This window comes from Castor canadensis, chromosome 16, assembly GCF_047511655.1.
Source record: "Castor canadensis chromosome 16, mCasCan1.hap1v2, whole genome shotgun sequence".
Lineage (NCBI taxonomy): Eukaryota > Metazoa > Chordata > Mammalia > Rodentia > Castoridae > Castor > Castor canadensis.
In genome coordinates this window covers 84,680,537-84,703,408 of record NC_133401.1, presented here as the reverse complement: position 1 = coordinate 84,703,408, position 22,872 = coordinate 84,680,537, and the positions used below count along the sequence as shown (strand labels likewise).

General features: G+C 47.5%; 1 protein-coding gene across 4 annotated transcripts in view; it reads right to left on the bottom strand.

Moving 5' to 3' along the window:
• Dock2 (dedicator of cytokinesis 2) overlaps positions 1 to 22,872 on the bottom strand; it is a 378,635-nt gene that overhangs the window by 305,994 nt on the left and 49,769 nt on the right. For 3 of the 4 annotated variants that reach the window (XM_020164385.2, XM_074057759.1, XM_074057758.1), the window contains 13 exons: positions 19,963 to 20,098; positions 17,521 to 17,596; positions 16,645 to 16,721; positions 16,001 to 16,126; positions 14,663 to 14,787; positions 8,967 to 9,065; positions 6,107 to 6,179; positions 5,906 to 6,009; positions 3,658 to 3,841; positions 3,415 to 3,512; positions 3,127 to 3,216; positions 1,843 to 1,943; positions 890 to 1,024 (listed from right to left, as the gene is read on the bottom strand). In XM_020164385.2, coding sequence (XP_020019974.2) covers positions 890 to 1,024; positions 1,843 to 1,943; positions 3,127 to 3,216; positions 3,415 to 3,512; positions 3,658 to 3,841; positions 5,906 to 6,009; positions 6,107 to 6,179; positions 8,967 to 9,065; positions 14,663 to 14,787; positions 16,001 to 16,126; positions 16,645 to 16,721; positions 17,521 to 17,596; positions 19,963 to 20,098 — 1,424 coding nt within the window. Of the gene's footprint in view, positions 1 to 889; positions 1,025 to 1,842; positions 1,944 to 3,126; positions 3,217 to 3,414; positions 3,513 to 3,657; positions 3,842 to 5,905; positions 6,010 to 6,106; positions 6,180 to 8,966; positions 9,066 to 14,662; positions 14,788 to 16,000; positions 16,127 to 16,644; positions 16,722 to 17,520; positions 17,597 to 17,770; positions 17,876 to 19,962; positions 20,099 to 22,872 lie in introns of those variants that run through there. The other variant, XM_074057760.1, reaches the window with a different exon arrangement.

The following is a 22,872-nucleotide window of genomic DNA, read 5'->3' as shown; positions in this document are numbered from 1 at the left end:
TTCACACAAGGTTTTTTTCTTATTTCTGCTGCACACAGCCAGTCTGAGCAGACATTTAGTCATCTCCTACTAACTGCGCCTTGGAGTGCAGATGAACAGAAATCGCTCTTTGCTAAGTCAAACCTGAATGCTTCCCTCTCCAGAGCCCTTCAACAACACAGCTAACCCCTATGATGCTGACCTTTCTGTCAGTCTTTCGCTCTCTTCTTTTTTTTAAATTCGGTACTGGGGTTTGAACTCAGGGCCTCACACTTGCTAGGCAGATGATCTACCACTTGAGCCACTCCACCAGCCCTTTTGTGTGTTGGGTTTTTTCAAGATAGAATCTCATGAACTATTTGCCCAGGCTGGCTCTCTGTCTCCCAAAGAGCTAGGGTGACAGGTGTGAGCCACCGCCCTCCCCGCCCCCCCGCCCTTCAAGTCCTTAGGGTGCCCTCACATGTCAGTACACTTGTTGGCTATGAAGGTTTCCAGAACAGGCAGCACAAGTGTAAAACCAGCTCTCCTGCCACATACCACCTGCCTCAACTCAGTAAATGCCAGGCTCCCCGAGTCCTCCTCTCCCCACCCTCAGCCTCTCCAATACTAAATATAGACTCCTGGACATCTCCCTTTAAATTATCTTAATCAAACAAAGAATGTTAGGTGCAACACAGAGGAGCCTCCCACCACAACCGCGTTCACTGAGTGAAACATCCCTGCATCGTTGCAATACTCCTTTCTTTTTCCCCAAATGAACTGAGAGGGGATACTTACTTTCTACCCCCTGTTTGGATTTTTAAGTCTTTGTTTTCAACCAAAAGCTGCCTATAATTTTTTAAAAAAGAGTTTCTCCTGTAACTAAAAGACTATTGAGCTAATTGATCACTCTTCCGTAACAGGTACTCACTGTGAAAACAATGTCCTAGATCGAACAATGAACTTGAACACGTATTCCAAAGCTTTCAGGGTTCTTAGGATAGGCTCGCATTGCTCTCCTCGGCTGGAGGTATCCAAGTACGTCTTGAGCACGGTCATCAATTTCCTGAAAAGGGGGCAATATTTCCAAAACACATCTTTGTAGTCCGCAGCTTGATAATTAGTTTGTTCAGTAAATTATAAGGCGTTGAATCAAAGGTTAAAGATGAGGGTGTAGCTAAGTTCGGTACTGATTTGCAAGCACGAAAGTAATGGCTTACACGTGTATTTATTACAGGGAATGAATAAATAGTTCCTGCCCGTAAAAGTCAGTGAAGAAAAAAAGTAGTTAGGACAAAAGAAATCTTTTGACAAGAAAAACTGGGCACCGTCAGGTGATGAGTGAGAATATGGTGGCGATAGAATCTTTTTCAGCTTTTTCTTCCTATAGAAAATGTTCTTGGAATTATCCTGGAGCTCCTATGCTTAGAAACCTCCATGTTTCGTCATTGTCCATAAGTCACACTTTAAATTACTTGGCTCACCTTCCAAGATGGTGGCCACCAAACTTTCCCCATTATTTCCATCGCTTATCCTCTGTTCCCCACACCCAAGCAATTCTGTTCTACTAGGCATGTGCACTTTCTTCTCACTAGTCTTTGAGACCTGATGGTTATAAGTAACTGCTCAATAAACGGCCGGTGAGTGAGTGAATGAATAAATGAACACTTTTATGTACTACTGCCAAAAAGTATTCATCCCAATTCTGGGTGTTATGTATGTTTCAGGATATCTAAATTAGCCACGCATGGGTTGGGTTTTGTTAGAAAAGGGAGAACTCACCCAGACTGGTGTCAAAAAGAAAATTCTGGAGTTTCTTATGCTCTGTGCCTCCAGGCAGGGTGAGTCTGGAGGGCCAAGAAATGCCTGAGTGCAGGTACTCACTTGTACGCCAATGTAGCACTGAAGTGCTGCTGAATGTAAGCCTCCAGAACGGTGTTGAAATGCTGGAACTTCCGGTCTGCAATGAGTCCTATGATGTAGATCTGAGGAAGAGTGGAGGAATAACTAGAGTGGAGGAGGGGACAAACTCACAGCAGCAAACCATCTACCTGGCATAACTGAACCCCAGTCAAAATCTCTTGGTCAGGAGTTAGCTCTGTAATAAATCGTTAATCCTTTTCACTAAAGTATGGTCTCTCCAAAGAGCATCTCATGGAGTGTGCTTGGGGTGTTATGAGATAAAAGGATTCCACGGTCAAGTAAGTTAGAGAAGTCCCAGGCTATCCTCAGGACTTCCCATTCTAATGCACTTAAGTGCACTGTGACACTCTAAGACAGCCATGCAGATTCGGCATCCGAAGAAGCATCTTTCCTGTAAGGCTAGCATTTAGGGACCTTCCTGGAAGCACTTGATTAAGCCACCGTTATGCAAGTAACCTTGTTAAAAATGCAAATGTCCATGGAGGAGGGGACACACAGAGACTTTGCTGGTCACTGATAACTCTGATGCAAGTCCTTTCTTCCTTCCCTTCTTTGTTCATTAGTTCCTTCCTTCCTACCTTCATGCCTTCCTTCCTCCTTTCCTCCCTTCCTTGTTTCCCACCCCTCTCCCCTTTCTCTTTCTTTTTAAGGTTTTTGTGGTGCTGGGGATTGAACCAGGTCCTTCACATGCTGGCAAGGCTCTACCACAGAGCTATACCCCAGCCCAGATGTTTCCTATGTTTCTCGATTCTTCATTGAGAAAACATGAGTTTTGATGGGGAGAAGAGAAAAACCACATGGGGAGACAAGGAAGAAAGATCTGGCCATGGCCACTGTGAAAGGCCCTGGTTCGCCAGGAGCAGAGTACTGACTGGTGAGCTAGAGGACATGAGGAGGAGAGGAAAGGCAGTGTGAGGACACACATGGGTGTTTGCATTCTGGCTATGGAGTCATTTCCAGCACACACAGAAAGCCAAGGAATTACCCACAGTATCCAGCCTCAGGAACTTTCAACCAGTGTCAATCCCACTGAAAATCCCACAGAAAACTCCCCTCTCTCCAGCCAAGCCCCCGCCTCTCAAATGAACTGCAAACAGCAGCGTGTTCATTGTTTTGGTCACCAGAGGTTAGCACACCTCCAAAGAATTCAAGGAAAGAGCCAGGAAGGCCAAGCATTCTCAGTGTTCTTGCAGTAAGACACACATTCATGCCTAATGTCACCCAACACCATCCGCTCTCTCTTACCAAAGCATCAAAGACGAGGATGTCATACTCGTCACTTTGAGAATGCTCCATCATGATGTTGAAGAGGGCATCCAGAGTGTCCTGGAGAAACTGGACAAAGGAAGGAAGGTTGCCTTCAGAAAGATGGCAGGTGGCCAAGAAATCCCACACCTAAGCATCTTTTCAAGAGAACCAGAGCCATGTTCAAGGGCTCCAGGGCAGTTGCAGTCACAAGAACCAGAACTTAGTCACCTTCATTTAGGGTACTGTCACGGAGGGATGAGTACAAGCAAACTAAAGGCCACTTACCTTTACCACTTCCTCTCCATCCACAATCTTCAACTTTTCCAAATTCTCCTGCAGCAGTTGGGGTCTCATACGCCACTTCAGCAAACCTAGCAGCCCCACTGAAACACAGCCCAACCAGAATTACTGCTGCTGCTGGCAAGAACCCTTCATGCCAGTCCCTTCCCCCCACACTGGGCTTTAGCATCCACACACTCCTTGCGTATGCATGTCACACACACATCACGCACAGCTCTCACTGGTTACCATTCTGGGTGAGCTTTGTGGAGCACACCAGGGTAGAAATGGAAAATACATCCCGGGAGCTGACAGAGAGCCCCCCAACACTGCTGGAGCTCCTGCTCAAGGTGGCCCCCTTGTTTTCCACCTGGTGTCGACAAGAAGGAAGAGTCAGGTAAGCGCTGGCATCCTCCATCTTCTTGCTGTCTCCCTGCAAATAGCACATTGGTTACTGTCCTGAGTCAAGACTACACACGCCATGAGCCATGCTACACAGAGCTTGCAGTGTGCAAATTATGCATTATGGCTGAGAAAGGATCCAAACCAGCAAGAAATATCACTAGCAGTGATAGATATCAGATGATGAGGCTGAGCTGATTTTCCACAAAACAGGGAAGAGCCCAAAGATACACTACCAAAAAGACAGGAATCCACCAGTTTCTGGCTCTGTTAACTGCATTAAAGGCAAAAAGAAAACTGAAGATTCCTAGATTGACGATTGGAATCCATCCTAGTATATTTTGAGCTCATTGAAAGAAGACCCTCCCAACACTAAGCGAGGGAACCCAGTGTACACAGGAAGTTAACAGCAAAGGCCTCAGTTCAGAACGGCCTGGGATCTAGACCACAGTCTACCATCCACAATTCTATGTCTTGTGGATTCATTCCTTGGCCTCTCTGGGTCCCATTTATCTTGTGAATAATAGGATATCTTGAGGATAATTGTAGTCTCTACTTCCTAGAATTTCTGAGCCGAGTACATGGAATACAGCCAAGTACAGGTCACAGCTCTACACACAGACCATCCTGGGATGCTGCAGGGACACCATTTGGTTGGGCACTGAGAGCTCGTGGATCAAATGATCTGAGGTAGACATTACAAATCACACCTATTGGGTCCTTGCTCTGTTCCAGGAGCCATACCAGGTGTTTTACAAACCTCATGACAACCATATGAACCAGACTCTGCCATCCTCCATTTACAGGTGAGGGAACTGGGATTTGTTAAGTTAGAAGAACACTGACTGCAAGGAGTTCACATCTATTGGGGAAGAATTGGTTTCAAGCCAAGAACCACTCCATTAAGAACATAGGGTATACAGAAGAAAAAGGGCTTCCTGGAAAAGTCAGAGAGACTCAGAGAAAGGTAACCTGGGATGCTACATAGCTGTGTTGGCCATGTAGACCACAGACAAAGGAAGCCTATGAGCTTAGAAGGCCAGGGCAAGGTTTCACTCCTGCTGACCACTGACCACACCCCACTGCATGGCCACAGGCTTTGCCTCCAGTGAGGGGCTGTGAGACATGTGCTGGTCACAGAGGAGAGGGAAGGTGGGAAGGACTAGGACAACAGTCCTTGAAAACGCTCTAACTCTCAGGATGCCAAAATCCAAATAGCAGAGACCCTGTATGTCCTTCCTAGTTGACTCAGTGCTTTGTCGTGTGTCATCTCATTGAGTTGCTATGGTTTGGATGTGGTTTGTCCCCAACACTCATGGGTTGGAAGCTGAGTGTCCAGGATGGTGATGGTGAAGTGACAGAAGCTTAAGAGGTGGAGCCCAGTCTAGTAGCAGGTGCTTGGGTTCTTGAGCACTGCCCTCAGCAGGGTTAAGGTAGCTTCCTTAACTTAATGGGATGCTGGTCAGCTCTCAAGAAAGGGTTGTTGTAAAACTCTGAGCTTGGCTCCACCTAGTCTCTCGGACTTCCTGTTTGTCATCTTTCTCTCACACACACTCCTGCCAATGATGTGACACCACCAATGTGGCCCTCACCAGAGCCAAGAAGTGTCAGTACTGTATTCTTGAAATGCCAAAACCACGAGCTAAATAAACCTCTTTCCTTTATAAAGTAGTCTGCCTAGTGTATTTTGTTGTAATAACACAAAATGGACTAATACACTGCTGAGGAAAAGAAAAACATGAAATGATTCCAGACTTAGCAGAGGATCAGGGCTCTAGATTCTAATATTCTTCCACTAGCTACAGGGTAGCAGCTCTCAAATGCTTCTTGTAAGTCATCACCCACCCCACAGAGTCGAGAGCCCTTTTCTGTACACAACAACAGCATTTTCCATTGATTGAGCCCTCTCCCATACCCGTCATCGTGCCAGCACGCACTATCTCGTGATCCTAAAAATGATTCACTGGGGGCTCACAGATGGGAAAACAGAGGCCCAGAGAAGGTAAAGTACCAAACAAGGAAACACACACAGCAGGTGGTCCTGAGCAATTTGGCCACTTGCCCCTATGTTTCCTGTACCCCCAGTTCGGAGTACCTTGAGGACAACCAAGTCATGGCATCCATCATGCAGGGTGGTCCCATCCTCTTTCATCAGCTTCACATAGGACATGGCGAAGTTCTTTTCTCCTTTATCTTTAGCTGGAAAAGGCATTGTGAGGTCAGGAAAGAAAACAAAACACGGGCCACCCAGCTCTTTCCTTCTTCTCCCCTTAGGGGAGCTGCAGGTGATACTCACATTCCAGGGACGATCGGTGCCGAAACATAAATCGCAGGTGTATCTTTTGCATGTCCTCAATCGGGACAGCCACCTTGGGAGGCAGAAACCAGAGCTCAGGAGACAAGGAGTTAAGCGGCACCCCTCCCCCAGCAGCCTGGCCATTTAACTCAGAGCACTGCTTGCTGACTTACCACCCATCCATCAAGCCTGATGAACTGTAAATAAATTACATAAGAACTAGCTATGAAGAGAAAATAAAGTACCAAATGTAATCCATTTGGCAAATTGCATTCCTAGCCAATGAAAAGAGGTCTGTAAATTACATCGAGGAAAGATGAATCTCCCCAAATTGATATAAAAGTCACATAACTTCAGCACAGGGTTTGATGCATGGCACACTGCATCCTGCACACATTCCCCGACACTCTGGGAGTTCTGGCAGTTGTAGCAGGACTTAGCAAATTAACAATGGTCATTAGGGGCTTTGCTTGAGGACTCCCATCTATGCAAATTAGGAAAAGAGCTGTCAACCAATATTTGGAAAAATCCTAGGGCTCATCCCCTCTTTGGTTGGACACATTTGCAGATGCATTTGCTTCCAAAGACACTAAGCAAAGACAACCACCCACAGGTCACTGGGCATCACTGTCCAGTGAGAGGTCTGCTGCCACCATTCATGGAGGTGCTTTGGGGCTGGCTGGGGAGTGCCCCACCTTGCAAAGCCTCATGGCTCTTCTGCAATGTGTAATTCCAGCCAATGCAGAAGAGCTTTAGTAACTACCAGAGCAATACCTTGACTTTTAAAGGGATGAGTCTGCACATACGGGTGACTATTCACAGCCTAGCAGCTGAATATGTTACAGCACTTTCTGTACCAGAAATGGAGGGGGTCCGCCATTCCATCTGAGCCTCTGGTGCAGTCTCGTTCTCTTCTCACTGTGTTTCAAAGAGTTACTAGAAGCTGCAGTCATGCAAGGCATTGCCATACTCATGCAAGGTAGTAGTCCTACACCCAAAGAGCTCACGGTTCACATGGGGTGACAATAACATCTTTGTGGCAAGGGCTGGCAAAGAGCTCTATGACTCAGGGTTCAAAAGAGCACACAGAACGGAAAACCTGCCTAGGTACCTAAGCCAGCAACTTTCCAAACCTACAGGAATATACACTGAAAAAAACCAAAAAAAAAAAAAATGTGACAAAGCAAGAACCACTGGATTTGAATAGCTGTCATCAGAAAGGAAGTCATGTCTATCTTAAGTCTGCACAGACTATAGGGTGAGTAAAAAATGCTACTAATTACAAGGCAGAGATATCTGAAGCTGTGACTAAACTTCACCATTCAACAAATTCATTCCAAATTCTTGTCCCAATGGAAGATGTTCCTTTCTGCTTACTGCAATGACCTGATAATGTGTCTTATGGCCAGTTCTATTCCAAAAGGGCATCTTTTAGGTATCACATGGCCCTTAATAGACTCACATTTGCTTGAAAGTTCTGTCATTCCTCCATGCTGAAGAGAGTGGCATAGCTTGATGGGCTGGGCACTGCCCACAAGAGGACTAGGAGACAACTCTATCTTGGTTAGGTCCTAGACCACTGAAAGGTGATCAAGAGAACCAGAGTGCTTGCTCATTGGGCCACCAGAGATATGCTAGGGTATTGTTCCAGAGCTGTAGAGGTGCCTTGGAGGATCCCACGCCCTGTGGAAGGCGACTTCTGCTATAACACAGAGATACAGATCGCTCCCAAATCACTGTGTACCCCTCCAGTGAGCGTGGTCAATGCTGGTCCCAGAACTGAGCTGGGTGTTCCATGAAAAAAACATGACATATTCTTGTATGTTGTTGATAATGACCTGGGTCTGCCAAGGCTGCCACCTGCTTAGATTAGAACAAGAAATTTCTAAACTATGATCAGCAGAATGCTAGCCTGGGATGCGCAGTTAAGAAAAAGGAAGAACTCCGTGGCCAGTGAGGTTTGGGAAATGCTCGGCACGCTCTTCCCTCTGCAGCCCTGCCCAGCACACTCACATCTGAAAGGTTCTGAGAACATGAAATGAAGAAGCCCTTGGTATTTACATTTTTGCTCAAATTTGTCAGTATTTCCCACATCTATGTGACAAGGGAATGTTGTTTTAATGAAGCACCACTTAGTAACCACAGACTATTTGGGGGACGCTCTGTGAAAAGGAGCTTGAGGTGACAGCATCACCTAGCTTGAGTTACTATGTCCACCCTGGTCCTTCCTCCTCCACGACACAGAGCAGGTATGAAGCTGTCCACCATGATGGAGAAGCCTGTCTTACAGAAAGGCAAGCCACAGGCTAGGGGCAAGTGCTGGAAAGGGCAGAGGGGAATCTTGAAGGAGTGTCAAATCCAGTTCAGTTTTCCAGACCCAGAAAACTTCCAAGTATAATACAAGCTGGCCAGGAACAAGTAGTAATTGTGAGCTTGCACCGTCTCCCAAGGACTCTCAGTGGAGCTGTGTGTAGTAGACCTTCTCATGCACACTGCTCAGCTCCCATCTACAGGAGCAGCTCAATGGTGTGCCCAAGGTCGATCAGCCGGAGAATGAATGGCGGATGTGGGTTAAGAACCCTGCACCATCTGGGGTTTTAGTCAGCTCGCTGATGGATTTCATGGAAAGAAGAAAGATGGCTAATTGCTCAGTGAAGAGCACAGGTGGAGAGCCACACTGTCCAGGTTCTAACCCCTGTCTGACACTTACCGTCAGCTGCAAAGTGAGGGAAACACAAGGCAAGCCTCACAGTGTTGTTGGAGCAGTAAGTGAATCCTCAAGTCACACTTAAGACAGTGCCTGGTCCATTATCAGAGCTAGTTACGTGTTCACTAGTACCAGTTACTCTGTTAATGTTACCTTGACTGTTTCCATCCATCGTGGCTGCTTGACTTGGTAGTACACGACAGAGCGATACTCGTTCATGGGTTTGTCCCCAGCTCCCACACAGATTGCGTTCTGAGCCAAGAAACATGTAGAAAGAGAAAACATTACAGAACTGCCCTTTTCTGAGCTTGGACAGTTTTGCTCCCAAGGCCAAGGCCAGCGTTAGGGTCTGGGTCAGCCCTGCCTTCCCTAACCCCTCCCCAGGTCCCTGTTATGGCCCTTCTACATTGCAGGTTTAGACGTGAGCATCTGCAGCCTGGGAGTGATGGCTGCTTAACAACAGGAATTGTATTGCTTCCATTCTGAACGCCGCTGGAGCGTGCCTGGCGCTGACGGGGCCACCTCATTGTGACTAGTAACCAGCCTTGGAGTGACTGCGTGCCGCCAGTCTTATTAATAACATTTGTTTCCTGAATGTGAAAGTACACAAAGTTTACAAACAGGCTTAGCTCAGCCAGGCCGCACCAACTCTGATGGATTTCTAAGGGTAACACACCAAGGTGGTCGGGGTTGGTGGCTGTGGAGACAGCACGACTTCAGAGAGACCCCTGAGTGCCACCGTGGAGAAGTCTGGGGTCAGAGGCTGGAGAGGTGACTTAGCTGGACCATCTTCTGGGGACCTGGCCCATGTTAAGCCCTAACGGACCCGGGAATGAGTCAAGCACTGAGCCTGATGTAAAAGCGCATGGTGAGGTGGAGAGACCTTGGACGAGCTCATCATTGTTATAGGAGCGCAATATGATGACAGACAGACAGACAGATGACTACTGTGGGCACAGAGGAGGGACATAAGTGCAGCTCAGCCTTCAGGGAAGACTCCTTGACAGTCAGGCATCTGGAAGGAGATTCAGAGTTGGCCTGGAGCAGAAACTGACAGGAGCATTCAGAGCAGAGGGAGCACAGAGTTCATTCTTTGCTGTGACAGTCACCCCAGCAGAGCTAAGTAACAAGGAATTATATTCAAATGGTGTACACCAGGCCCTAATTCGTGTTCTTCCTCTCCCTCTCTCCCCTCCCCTCCCCCCTCCCTCTCCCTTTCTCTCCCTCTGTCTCCCAAGCTGGGATCATTCAGAAGGAGCCTAAATATGGTTTGAACATCATGCCATCATTTCCAGCCTCAAATCTCAAGACACCCAGGAGCCTGGGATTGGTTTTGGAGCCATAGCCCCTGAAATTGCGATGCTGGGGGCACTGGGAGCAGTTATGGTGAGTCCCTGCCTGCCTGTCACTAGATCCAATCAGATGACCCAGTGGACCCTGGTCCCCCACCAGACTGAGTCATCCAAGCTAACACAGGGTGGCCCCATGACCCCTGGAGAGCCAAACTCCACTGGGGGAAGGAGGACCTGTCCTCTGGTGACAAAGCCTCTGCTATTTCCAAGGCACAGGACAACAAGTTCAGCTTCAGTGTCGATGGATGGAACCTGCCCACAAATAAAACCCATGGGAAATTGGGACTTGGAGGCCTTTTGGAATTTACCTCTCACAAAACAAGGATAACTGTGAGTTGGAAACAAAGGAAGACACAAAACTATCGGTTTCCTGTGGATGAAGCCTTCTAGACATCTTCAGACCATGGACTGAAGGTGAACACGTTCCCAAAGGGCTTCCCACACTTAGAGAGGGTTGGTGACCAGCACCACACTTTCTGCACACAACCCCACTGGATTCACAACCACTGCCATTATCCCCACTGTACATCCAGGTAAACTGACTCTCAGAGATTAAGCCACTTGCCATAAAGAGGCAGAGCTGGGATGACATCCCAGACCCTTCAGCAGTCTCCCTTCTCTAACAACCTACCTGCCTTCTGACCTACAAAGATTTACATGTGGTAGCATTTATGCACCTTCAGTTTCTGTAGCTTCAGAGAATTCCATACAGCTTATAAAATCTGAAAATACAGATCTCTGGTGAAAGTAGAAGCGCTGTATGGCAGGCAACTGAATGTCACAAAACTATCCTGAGGATGAAATTTTTTCTTATTTCCTGAGGCTGGAGAAAAATTCTCAATATAATACCAAGAAAGGCCAAAGATAGTAGGCTCACCTTCAGCACTTCAGGGACCAAACTGGATGTCACAAAGCGTGTTGAGACAGCATCTTGGGAGGGACTGAGCAGACTTTTAAGGAAAAGATAGATTTGTATAAAACTCATGTAAGAGCTCAGGTATTTTCTACTATCGTCTATCCCCAGGGACTCCAACTGATGGTGGGAGGCCCTGGTTGGTGTTGGTAACTTCAGTTAAAAATCTATGTTGAAAATCTGAGTGAGAACCAGGATGCCTGGAGCTTTAAGGCTGAGTTGGTCTTGGAAGAGATGTCTCAGCAGGACGAGGAGCCAGGCTCCTAAACCAGGTCCTGATTATTTCACAGGAATCACGTGACGAACAGGGGATACTGTAAGGGGTGCTTAAACCACTTCTGCTGACAAGCACTGACTCCTTACTTGGACCCATGAATTAACTAAGCACAGGAGAAAAGCTTGGCATCCCTGCCTCCATTTTGTACCTGTTCTCCTCTGCTCTGAGCCATTCTTTCCTGCAGCCACCTTGGAAGCAAGAAAGGACAGGAATGATCTTTATGACAAGGGACTGAAACTACCCTAAGGAACAACAATGAAGGCTTGCAGGACAGGCCACCTCTCCAAATGAGGACAGTTACCTATGCTGATGAGGCTGCACCCTGGAGCAGGAGCAATCATGTCTTAAGAACCAGACTGCTCCCCTCAAGCGAGGACAACTTCTTCAGAACCCTCAAAGAACGAGGACTGAGATGACCAAGTAGGCCACACCTGTGACTGGGACTGTTTAACTGCACACCTTTTGTCCCCTGCCCTAATTCTTTGTCTACTTAAAACTAAAACTCTTGTCTGTAATCCAAAGATGGCTGAAGATGGGCTGAGTGCTGCCTCTGCCTCTCCCCATGACATGTCCCGGGCTGGGTGACAGATCTCTCTCTGCCTTCACCATGGCTCTTTATTTGGCGTATGGGGACGAGCAGCCAGACCTGACATGTGGGAGCCCAGGAGTTTGGGCCTCGGTCCAAACCTCCAGTTTCACTACCATGGATGTGTTCGCCTTTGGGGAAGAATCTACACCCAGTGACCACATGGTGGCAAGAAGCCAATTAACTGTGGGTAGAATCTGGTCTGGAGCTTATTACACCACTCTAGTAACAATGACACCTATTATGTGGGCTACCCCAGGTGGCAGTCACAAGAGAAAGGTGCTATCGCTGGTCTCATTTTCAGGCTTAGGCTGAGAGAGCTCTGTTTGCGAATCCAGGCCAGGCTGGGCTTTGAGCTTGGAGCGGCCCAGAGTCACAGTGTTAACCAGCATTCACACTGCCCCATGTCCCCTCCCTCTCTCCTCACTTTAAGCTGCTGACCTCGGAAAGGCAGAGGTTTCTTGGCCCAGCACCATGTGAGCTTTGTTCCTTCCCTGGAAACTTGCTTTGGGCTGGCAGGCCGGCCTTCCTCCTGGGTTCCCTCCCAGGGACTCCCTTGCACTTGCTCTGCCTTCCCTGCACGCTCTCTCCTTCCTGCTCTCAGATACTTACTGCATGTCCATGCATCTACTGTGGTGTTCAGCATGGAACTCCTTTAGAGATGAAAAGCGCCACCCAAGGTCACACGGCCAATAGGAGGGGAGGTATTTGAGCCCTGTGCGTCTGACCCCAGAGCCCACTTCACTGGCTTCTCTGTTGTGCCCCGCTTCCCACCTCACCAAGATCCTTGGGATCCCCAGGCGGGCCAGATGCAGTCCTAACCCTCTCTGCCCAGTCCTACTCTGCAGCAGACTGTATGCACCTGAACCAGGAGAGGAAATCAATGCTCCTGAGGAACACTGCTCCCACAGGAGCCACGGATCCCACACAGGAGCAGGGAATGTGCTGGCAAGCACTTAATTAGGCAGGAATATTTATTTGTCCAAGTGCGGAAAGAAAAGCCTCCCACGGGCTTCCTAAGCAATTTTCAATAGTCAGTCAACTAAACTCCCTCATAACTTCCTTAACAGATAAAACTGCAAATCAGCACCGCACCCCACGGTTACTTCCCTCCTCCAGCCCCCAGAATACCTGCTTATGCATTCTTGTTTGCTAAGTGCGTCTGCTCAGCCTGGGTGTGACTCGAAAGGTGGAAACAGATCAGTCCTAAGAAAAGACGCCCACTTGCCTGTTAGCTGTTCCTTTCTATTTGTTGCATCAACATTTTTAAATGAGGCTGCAGATTAAAAAGCTCCCAACAGGTATACACTTGGATAAAAATAACTTCAAAGCAATGGTCCATATATTGGACACAGCTTTTCCTTTCGGCTGCAAACCCTTGGCTTGCCCTTGGGGCTCCCTTGAGCCAACTGTTTCTCTCTTATTTGATTTTCCAGAAAAGTTTCAGCATCTGACAAAGGGGAATGAGCTGGAGGCTAGGGTTTTGCTCAAGTAGATGCTAATTAACAGGGATTGTTTTATGAACAAAAAGACCAGCGTGGGGATTTCTTTACATTTAAAAATAATTCTGAATCTTCCCAGAATTTGACAGAAGGTGGTGGTCAGCCAGCCTTGTTTTAAAATGGGAAGTAAATTGGGAGATTTTGTGATGTCCAGGCTTATAAGGGCCTGGAATCAGGAGTCAAACCCATCTCTGCTGCAAACTGACTTCATGACCTTGGATAAGCTGTTTTACTTGGCAAGGGTTTTGGTTCCTCATCTGTAAACTGGGGCGGGGGGGGCAGGCAGAGGGGAGCAATAATGGATATGCAACACATGATCACGCAGCCTGACACCCAGTCACCCCCTCCACGGGGATGTTACTTATCCTTAGGTAGAGGGTGACAGCATAGGCCCCAAGGTCAGCACTGATGACTTGTCCATATGCACACCCTGTCTGATCGACACCCCCACCCTACTTTGCTATCTGAGCCCTACAGGCACCTGAGAGGGACGTTTGCCCATGCTGGCAATTCCTCTGAGAGCCAGTCTTACTTTCAGCTAAGTGTTCCAAAAGGAGGAATGGTGAAGCAAACCCTCCCACGCCCTGGACACGAGTGCTGACAACCTTGAAGGAGGCAGGAGTAAACAGATGTAAACACGTGTGACAGACACCGTGCTGCACATATGCTGGGTAAACACAGGCCTGCACTTTGCATTCTCGAATACGCGAGGCTAGCCCTCTGGAGACCAATTTGCGGGGAAAGGCTTTCCACCCGAGTTTCTGGCTGTGCGCAGGGGAGCTGGATTAAGCTTTGAGGACACTCCGAGCCTCCGCACCAGCCCAAGGCTCTCTATTGATCCTTGTTCTTACCACGGATTTCGCCTGAATAAAGCAGCTTGGGTTTCAGTGAGAACATTTTAACTGCAAAAAGCTAACATATAAGCAGAGGCCAAGCTCAAAACAAAACAAACAAAAAAAGTAGGGGTCATAAAAAGAAAGGAATAGACAATGAAACACTGCTTGGGTACAGAGGAGTGACGACATGAAGTCTTACAGGACACCGTGCTAACCAAGTTCAAAGGCCACCACCCAACACCATCCCAAAGGCAACTGACATTTAGGGAGCAAAATTTAGCAAACATTTAGGGAAGAGGAAGAGCAGATCCTTATGATCACAGCCCCCCGCCCCCTGGGGGAGGGGGCACCATCACCCAGAACAATATGGCCGAGTCCCTTACGGGCAGCGTTTTGCCGTCCTCAGCACACACACACATGATCACTTCCACGTTCCTCTGCGTGGTCTTGTTGGACTTGTCCAGGTCACCTTGTAGGAGAGTGACGTAGATGTCATTCCTGACATCCCCTGCAGTGGAGGGAGGGAGGGAGACAAGCGCTCAGAGTCAGCACAGCAGGGCTGATGCTAACAACTGTGGGACAGAGAGTGGAAGGAGGTGCAATTAATGACAGGAAAATCAGAGCTGCTTGGAAAAACATCAGGGAGGCCAGAGAGGTAAGGAACCAGGGGATGGAGGGCCGCTAGGAAATCAGCTGCAAAAAGGGAGGAGGGTCAAAGCCATTTAATTTCCATCCTCTAGTGACACCTTCTGGGAGGCAAAGGAAAGCTCCAGGAAATCCATCATAGCCACAAATAGCAGCAGGACTTGTGTGTCCTCAGGTCTCCCACTGTGCAAAGCAGAAATGGAGTGACATCCCACGTTTTCTCAGGACATGTTTAGGGATGAGGTACAGAGGATTTTCAGGAAGGGGTGCAGTCAGAATGGAAAACTCTAGAAGGGAATGCACAAGGAATTGAGATCTCAAGTAAAACAGGTACAAATAAACCACAATACAGACCTGCACTCGACCAAGTCAACTATGGAGAAAAAAGGGAAAGTCGGCAAGAGTGGTGGGGACAGAAGCCCAAGACCCAGGCTTCAGACAAAAAGGGACTCATAAAATTATGTCATGACACAATTTTACTTTTTAAAACTACATACACATTTGGAAAAGATTACTAGTCTACGGCCATACCATCCAGAACACGCCCGATCTGGTCTGGAAAATATTACTAGTACTGGTTCCTTCTGGAGGCACAGGTCACAGGGAGCTTTTAACAGTCCACTTCAGACTCTCGTGGCTTTTGAATATTTTATGCAGAGCATAGATTCTCAGGGCAATAAAAAAATTCAATAGAAATGCAAGAGAATGACGGTAGTCCGCCCCAGGCAGAACAGAATTGTCCCCTGCCCCACAAAATAAAGATGACACCCACGTTGAAGTACTGAGTGATAAAGGAAGTTGCAGGCCTCTATAAAAAGCATATTGAAAAGCACATGCATCCAGAGCAATCCCGTGAGTGGGATGGGTGAGAGGTGCATGTGTGCGTGTTTCTCTGCTTGTGTTTATTTTGTGAATGAGTAAAGGTTTTGGGATATGAAAAAGTTGTTTTCAGTCGTTATGGTCAGGGAGAGACAGAGAGAAAAAGAAAAGGTTGAGTCTTAGAAAATGGGCTGGAGGAGCTGGGCCCCTTGTCCCTGGCCTCGCACCAGGGTAAGGTCTTAGCAGCTGTGTCCCACCTGGCATAATGATCTCCGGGAAGCCCAGCTTCCGGGCTACCACGGTGGTCCTGTCCACCAGGTGTGGGTAGTCCTTGCGGATCTGAATGATGTCACCCACCAGCATCTTCATGGTCACCCAGAGGCCTGAAAGGGAACACTCACCATGAAGAGCCAGCTCCTGTCTTCTTACCATCTCCACTGTCCCCAGGGGAGGAGACTAACACACACACAGCGGACCAGCCATGGGGGCTCTGAGGCAAGGCCCTGTGTATGTCCCATGGTTTCTACTGGTAGTATCAGCCTCTGACAGCCATCTGGGCTCTCTAAGCCCAGGTTCTTTAATGCAGAGATGATATGATATTCACCATCCATCTCACAGGACTGGGTAAGATGAAATCCAACAAGGTAACTTACTGAAGTGCTTAGCGCCCGGGAGATGTTAAAATACACCGACTGCTCTCCTCCCTTGGGCACAGACATGCTTTCACTGGCTTCAAGAGATATGCTTTGCACTCCTAGCCATCACAAGCCCCCAGGCTTCCAGTAGTCTCTCTGGAGGGAAAGCTAAGCTTCCCAGACTCCAGGATTTTGATCTGTGCATTGAAAAATCAGGCATTCCTGGGCTAGAGGAGGCTCAGCCTGCTCTGTATGTCGGGGCCTACCTTGCCCTCCGCTGTCTCCTTTGGAGGCTATGACTTTGCCCAGCAGGCTGTGCAGGAAGTCATTTTCAGCTGTAACCCTGGGAAGGAAAAGAGAACAACAATGCACAATGTTAGCCTTGTGGGGTCTCCAAGCTGTGGCCCAAGGCGCCCCAGGAGGCCCCAGCCCCTCTACAGGACTCTGGTGTCAGCCCGCAGGAAGAACGATGTGTTCTTTACCAACAAGGTGGTTCTGAAACTTGGGGTTTCCCAAGTGTCAGGTTATGGGCACTTCGTATTCCCTAGGAAGATGCATCACAAGGAAGCCCTCGACACAAACGTCTGCTCTCCAAGTTGGCAAAGACTTGGGCTGCTCCTGCCCTAAGCAGAGTCACTGGCCCTGTTGGCTGGATGCCTTCGGGGTAGTTAAATGCTAATGATGCCCTCAAACTTCTGCTTCTGCAGAGACTCCTTTCAGAGCAAGGAGAGGACATGTACCTTCCTCGCCACCCTCCCCTCAAGTCACTGATAAGTCTACCCATGGGAACCAGGCTAGAGGCTCCTGAGACACTGCTCCTTCACAGCTCTGTGGCTCCTGTTATGCTTGTAATTAGTCCCTTAATCTTCTGCTACTTATCTGTTAATTACCAACATAAAGTACAGACTCCAGGAAGACGGGGCCATGTTGACGTCGTTCACCACCTATGCCCCAAGCCTGGCACATGCCAGCCCTCTGGCTGCAGAACAAATCTGATGGATGAGTGGGTGGGAAGCAGTGGTTTGGAGCACCTTGACCCTGACCCTGCCTCCCCTCAGTCACTAGCTCGGGGACCCAGGTCACCCTGCACACCAGCAGCCCTTGCTGAGACAACATGGGGTTTAGGATGAGAAGTGGCTTACGGATGGAAGGGAATGAAGTGCTGCTTCTCTTCGTCGCTCTCTGATTTTCCCTTGATGATGTCTGTTATGTCCATCACTAGAAAGAGAAAGGAAATGAATACTTTCACTCTCTGCTTGGCTCCCAGGAAAGGGTGGCAATGGGATGAGGTTATAAGACAGAAGGAAGGCTTCGGGGATTGCAAAGCCTGAAAAGGGCCAGCAAGGCACAACGCAGACAAGAGACTCCTAGCCACAGCACTTGGAAAAATACCTGTGGGCAAAGCCAGCTGAGAGGCCAGCAAACTAAGGAAGCATCCGAGAGTCCCATGGCTCAGCAGAGGCCAAAGAAACAGAGCAGTTGGGAATTGAGCAGTTGGGTTTGTTTTGATACAAATACTAAACATTTACTGTGCCTACAAAACCCAAGCACAGTAATTCTCTACAGAATTTGAGAAGCCAATGAGGTTCCACTCTCTTTCCATAAACATGACTGTGGAATCCTTGAGACCTGCCATTCCAGATGGGCCCTGGAGCTCTGGAGCTTCTTAAATGAGCCACCACAGGTGCTGACACCCAGATAAAGGACTCCTGCACAAAGATGGGAATTACAGAAATGGGGCAGGATTAAACAGGGGCCTCAGAGATGCTAGGCAATACAGACAAAACCCCAGTAAATATAAAACACCTCAAAAACTCTTCAAACACCGGCCAAGGAGCCATTCTGATCACTTGGGCAGCAAACACTGATTGTATCTAGCCAAAGACAGGAGTTGGGTTGCAGGGTGAGGAAGTGTTATTTGTTCCTGACTGGCAGCCATTTCCCCGATAACAAATGCCACCCTCCATCCAGTGCCTATGGTGTGGAGCGGTTATGAGAGGGCAGCCTCTCTGTGACTCCTGGTGGGTTACGTGACCTGATCTGGCCAATCAGAGAACCACATCCCCCTGCAGGGAGAAGGCTTTGCACATGACCCATATTTAAGCCCCGGATTCTGCTGACAACGGTGCGGAGAGGGCCTTTCTTTCCACTGGTTGCTTAGATGGAAGGATGCAGGCTTGAAACAGCTGGCCCTTTGCCAAACTGGATAGACATCTTCAGAATAAACGAGCATGAGGACATAGAAACTCAAGCATGGAAAGCTATAAATTTATTTGAGTTCCTGGACTCAGCAGCATCGAAGCAATAGCTCTGTAAACCTTCCAGATATACCAATAAAGCGCTGTCTTCTTATTCTCTAGCTCTCTCCTTTCTCTTTCTTTCTCTCTCTCTCTCTTTCCCTCCCTCCCCCTTCTCTCTCTCTTTCTCTCTCTCTCTCTTTCTCTCTCTCTCTCTCTCTCTTTCCTTCCCTCCCCCCCTTCTCTCTCTCTCTCTCTCTTTGATTTTGCCAGTTTGGATCAGATTTCTGTCACCTAACACCAAAAGAGCAAGCCAAGGACAAAGGTGTACTTCAGGTGAAACTCCAGACCCTCCCTGCCTTCCTTGGAGCATTGTGAAGTCACCTCCCACATGCAGAATACAAGCATTTGAGAGTTGTGGGGTGGGGGCGGGGCGGAGGGGTCCACAGATCCTCCAGGTCCAAGGCCTTCACTTTGTATATAAGGAAACTGAGGCTCCGTGAAACGCTTGCCAGTGACAATGCCATGTTAAAAGGCCAGCCAGGGCCATATCACTTCTTCCACTCCAGCACTAAGCAAGTCTGTCCGGAACCCAGTTGGAGAGGAGGGGTTGTGACTGCAGAGGATGCTGGCATTATGGTGGGAGAAAGAGTTTGCATACAGTACACAGGGTTTATAAATGGTATGCAATTAAATATTTGTATTTTAATAAAAAGAATAAAAGTAACTATCAAATTGCATGTCTCAGATATTCAAACTTTTTTAGGAAAATGTGCTTCAGTTTAAATAAAGTAGCTCATTAGAAGGAAATAAGCAAATAGTAGTACAAAACCCGTAAATGTGGGCGAGAATGATGAAGTCCCGGACAACACAAGAGAAAGAAGTGTGGAGGAAAAGGCAGAGCTGGTGCGGGGGAACAGCTGCCTGGTGCAGGACCCTTCACCCAACTCTCAGAACGTCCGCTCCCATCTGGAAGTCAGATGGATGATGAGTGACTCATTCTGTGTAACTGCATTTCCTGTCCTGGATATGTTTTTCAAAATGATTTGCTTCTCGTAATTAGATCCTGCCTGTATTGTTCTTCCTTTTTCATGGTCCTGAGGTGTGAAGGCACCAAGCTCAGACTGTACCATGCTCCCAGTGCTCTGCTCCAGACCTAGGGATGGCATTAGTCACTGTTCTCATCATAAATCTGGACTTAGTCACCAATTATTTCCATTAGTCACCAGAAATGTAGTTATTAAGGATTGCCCAGCATAAATTTTGCAGGGGTGGTGGATAATTAAAAATTCAACCATATAAAATGTACACACCAATAAAATATAACCGTGCTCTATGTGCCATTACCTGCCACCCCAAAAGGCCTCCTCAGTCCCTGGGTGCACTTCTTTGTGTTAGGATCCTTGAGATCCATCTTCCCGATTCGGACTATTTGACAGACCAAGTAAATCTTCTCCCTGTTGACGTCTTTGTTTCCAAGATCCTGTGTGGCAGGAAAAAAAAATAGTTACAGCATGTGCTGAATGAAGACTAGTAGAAAAGACAGCCTAGTACAGTTGCTTCTGAAGGATGTGCTTAACATGTGGGCCACACAGACCAGGCAGACAATCAGTCCTGGAGAAGGCAGAAGACAAAGCTGTCATACCCATCCAACAGATAAGAAAAGCAAGGCTTGGGAAGGACACTGAGTGGCAGCACACAAGTGCTCAATCCAGTTCTTCCACTCTGACTGAAAAGAGAAGAGAAGGTAGGAGTGTGAGACCAGTTGTATAGGCAGGATTCCCCACAAGCAAGGTGGTGTATCCCCAGATGGCATTATCTACAAATGAGTCTATCCTCCTCCTCATTGCTCAGCACCTCTGAGAGAAGGCAAAAGGAAGCGGGGAGGCAATATCAGTGAGCATTCGTGGTGCATTTGAAGCATGTACACTGGTTGGGTTGTGGTGGTACCAAACAACCCAATGTGCCAGAGATGACAGCAAGCAGAATCTACTTCCAATGCAGGCTCCGAGTCAAAGGCAGATGTGGAGAGCTCCACTCACTTGCCCTCTGCCCCTGGCTGACAGATCTGTCTCCACCCACATCCTTCCACCATCCCCACAGTAGTCTAAGGGAACATGATGGCTAATCTTGACTGTCAACTTGGATGAAGTTGAGTAAATCATGCCTCTGCAAGTCTATGGGGACATTTCCAGAGATGATTTTATCATGGGGGCTTTGATATAATAACTGGTTTAATTCATTGATGGATTCAAAAATTGGATAGACTGTTAACTCTCCTTAAACCCTTCCTCCCACCCCCACCCCCCATTTTTCAGCAGCTTTTAATACATATCCTTATATCCTCTACCTTCACAGGCAGTATGTTTTATGATATTACTGATGCTCTACCATTCTCTTTTCCTTTCCCTCTTTCCTGAGTTCCATAGAGAAGTTCCACTATTGCAAACATGTTCTACATATGAGTTTGCATATGATCATGTTTGTTTTCATGTATATGATTATCTTTTGTACAGTGGGGATACATCAAGAAACCCCTTTGAACATTGACTTAGTAACTAATAACAAGAGACAGGACTGTAAAATTGGCACAGTGCGAGGGGAGGGTGAATGAAGGAGATTAAGGTAAGGGAATGTGGTTGATGGACTTCATGTACATATATTAAATAGAGCAATGAAGCCTCTTGCAATTGCTTAAAGTAGGGTAGGAAGGGGAATAAAGGGAAGAGATGGGGGTTATCTAACCAATGTACAATATAAGCCTGTTTGGAATTGTCACAATGAATCCCCCCTGTACAATAAATATATCCTAATAAAAAATTATATATATATATATAAATTGAGTAGACTATTAAGAAATGGTAGAACTGTGTACAACAGGGCCTGGTTGGAGGAATTAGGTCACTAGGGCTATATCTTGCCCTGCCCCTTCCTGTTTCTTCTCTGCTCTGCTTCCTGTCTGCCATGATGTGAGCTGCTCCACCATACCCCCCCTACCATGATGGACTGAAACTATGAGCAAAATAAATCTTTCTTTCTTGTAAGTGTTTTGTCAGGTATTTTATCATAGCAGCAAGAAAAGTAACTACTACAGAAAATTAGTTTCAGAGAAGTGGGGTTCTTGCTGCAACTAAACCAGACCACATGGTTTTTGAGCCTTCTGAACTGGTTTATAGGAGGAATTTGGGAAAGTTTGGAAATGTGGGCTAGAGAAATATTAGGTGCTGTGAGAAGAGCTTAATAGGTGATTCTTATAGGAGCTCAGAAGACCAGAATACTGATAGGAAGGGGGACACAAAAGACTGTGCTCATAAGTTTTCAGGTACAAATAAGGACTCTTTCAGGAACTGGACTGGAGGCCATTCATGTTACATTCTGGCAAAACTTGTCTAATTTTGTCCCTGCCCTGAGACTGTGGGAGACTGAGTTTAAAGGTGATAGATTAAGTAATCAGGCAGAGGAAATTTGAAGAGCAGAGCATTTGTGGCAGGGCTATTACTGAGTGCTTTTGGCCAGGTGTAGAGTGAGAATCAGGAGGAAAAAGCAGAGTGTAAAGACTTGGAAAACATCTTAGGCATTGGCCAGACCCCATCCATTGCAGGCTCCAAGATATGAAAGAGCAAACTCATTTGAACCAATCTCCCTTGAGGAAAGAGTGTTAAGGGGCACCCTGCTTGCATAGGCAGTATTTACTCAGGATTTGTTTCACTATGCTCAGCCCCCCACAAACTCATGAGACACTGTGGCACTGGTGCAAGGGGACCCAGCTACCACTAAAGCTAGTGGCAGATCTTGGTGTCACCCATGTGATGTTTGTTTTGCAGGCACATAGAATTCAAGAGTTATGTGGTCATGGAGGCTTCCACTCAGATTTCAAAGAAAGGTCCAGGAGGCCAGGCAATGTGTAGCAGGGCAGAGGGCCTGTATGAAGCCCCTGAGAGGAGCTGTGAAAGTGAAGCTGAAGATAGGATTTTGGAGATGCCAAGAATATGGAACATCTGTCAAAGAACACAAGTGGAGTCAGCCCAAGAGAGAGGTGTGGGCTATAAATGGCAAGGCTGTAGAGTAGGGCTACCCAAGCCCTTTGGAGTTCATACTGTGGTGACCACTGCTCCATATGCTGGCCCTGGAGTGCAGGATTTAGTGTTTGCCCTGGTGGGATGCAGTCTTGCTTCAACATCCTCCCTTCCAAGCTCCCATTCCCCCTTTTTGAATGGGAATATGCACTGCGGGCACTTATATATTGGCAGTGCATAA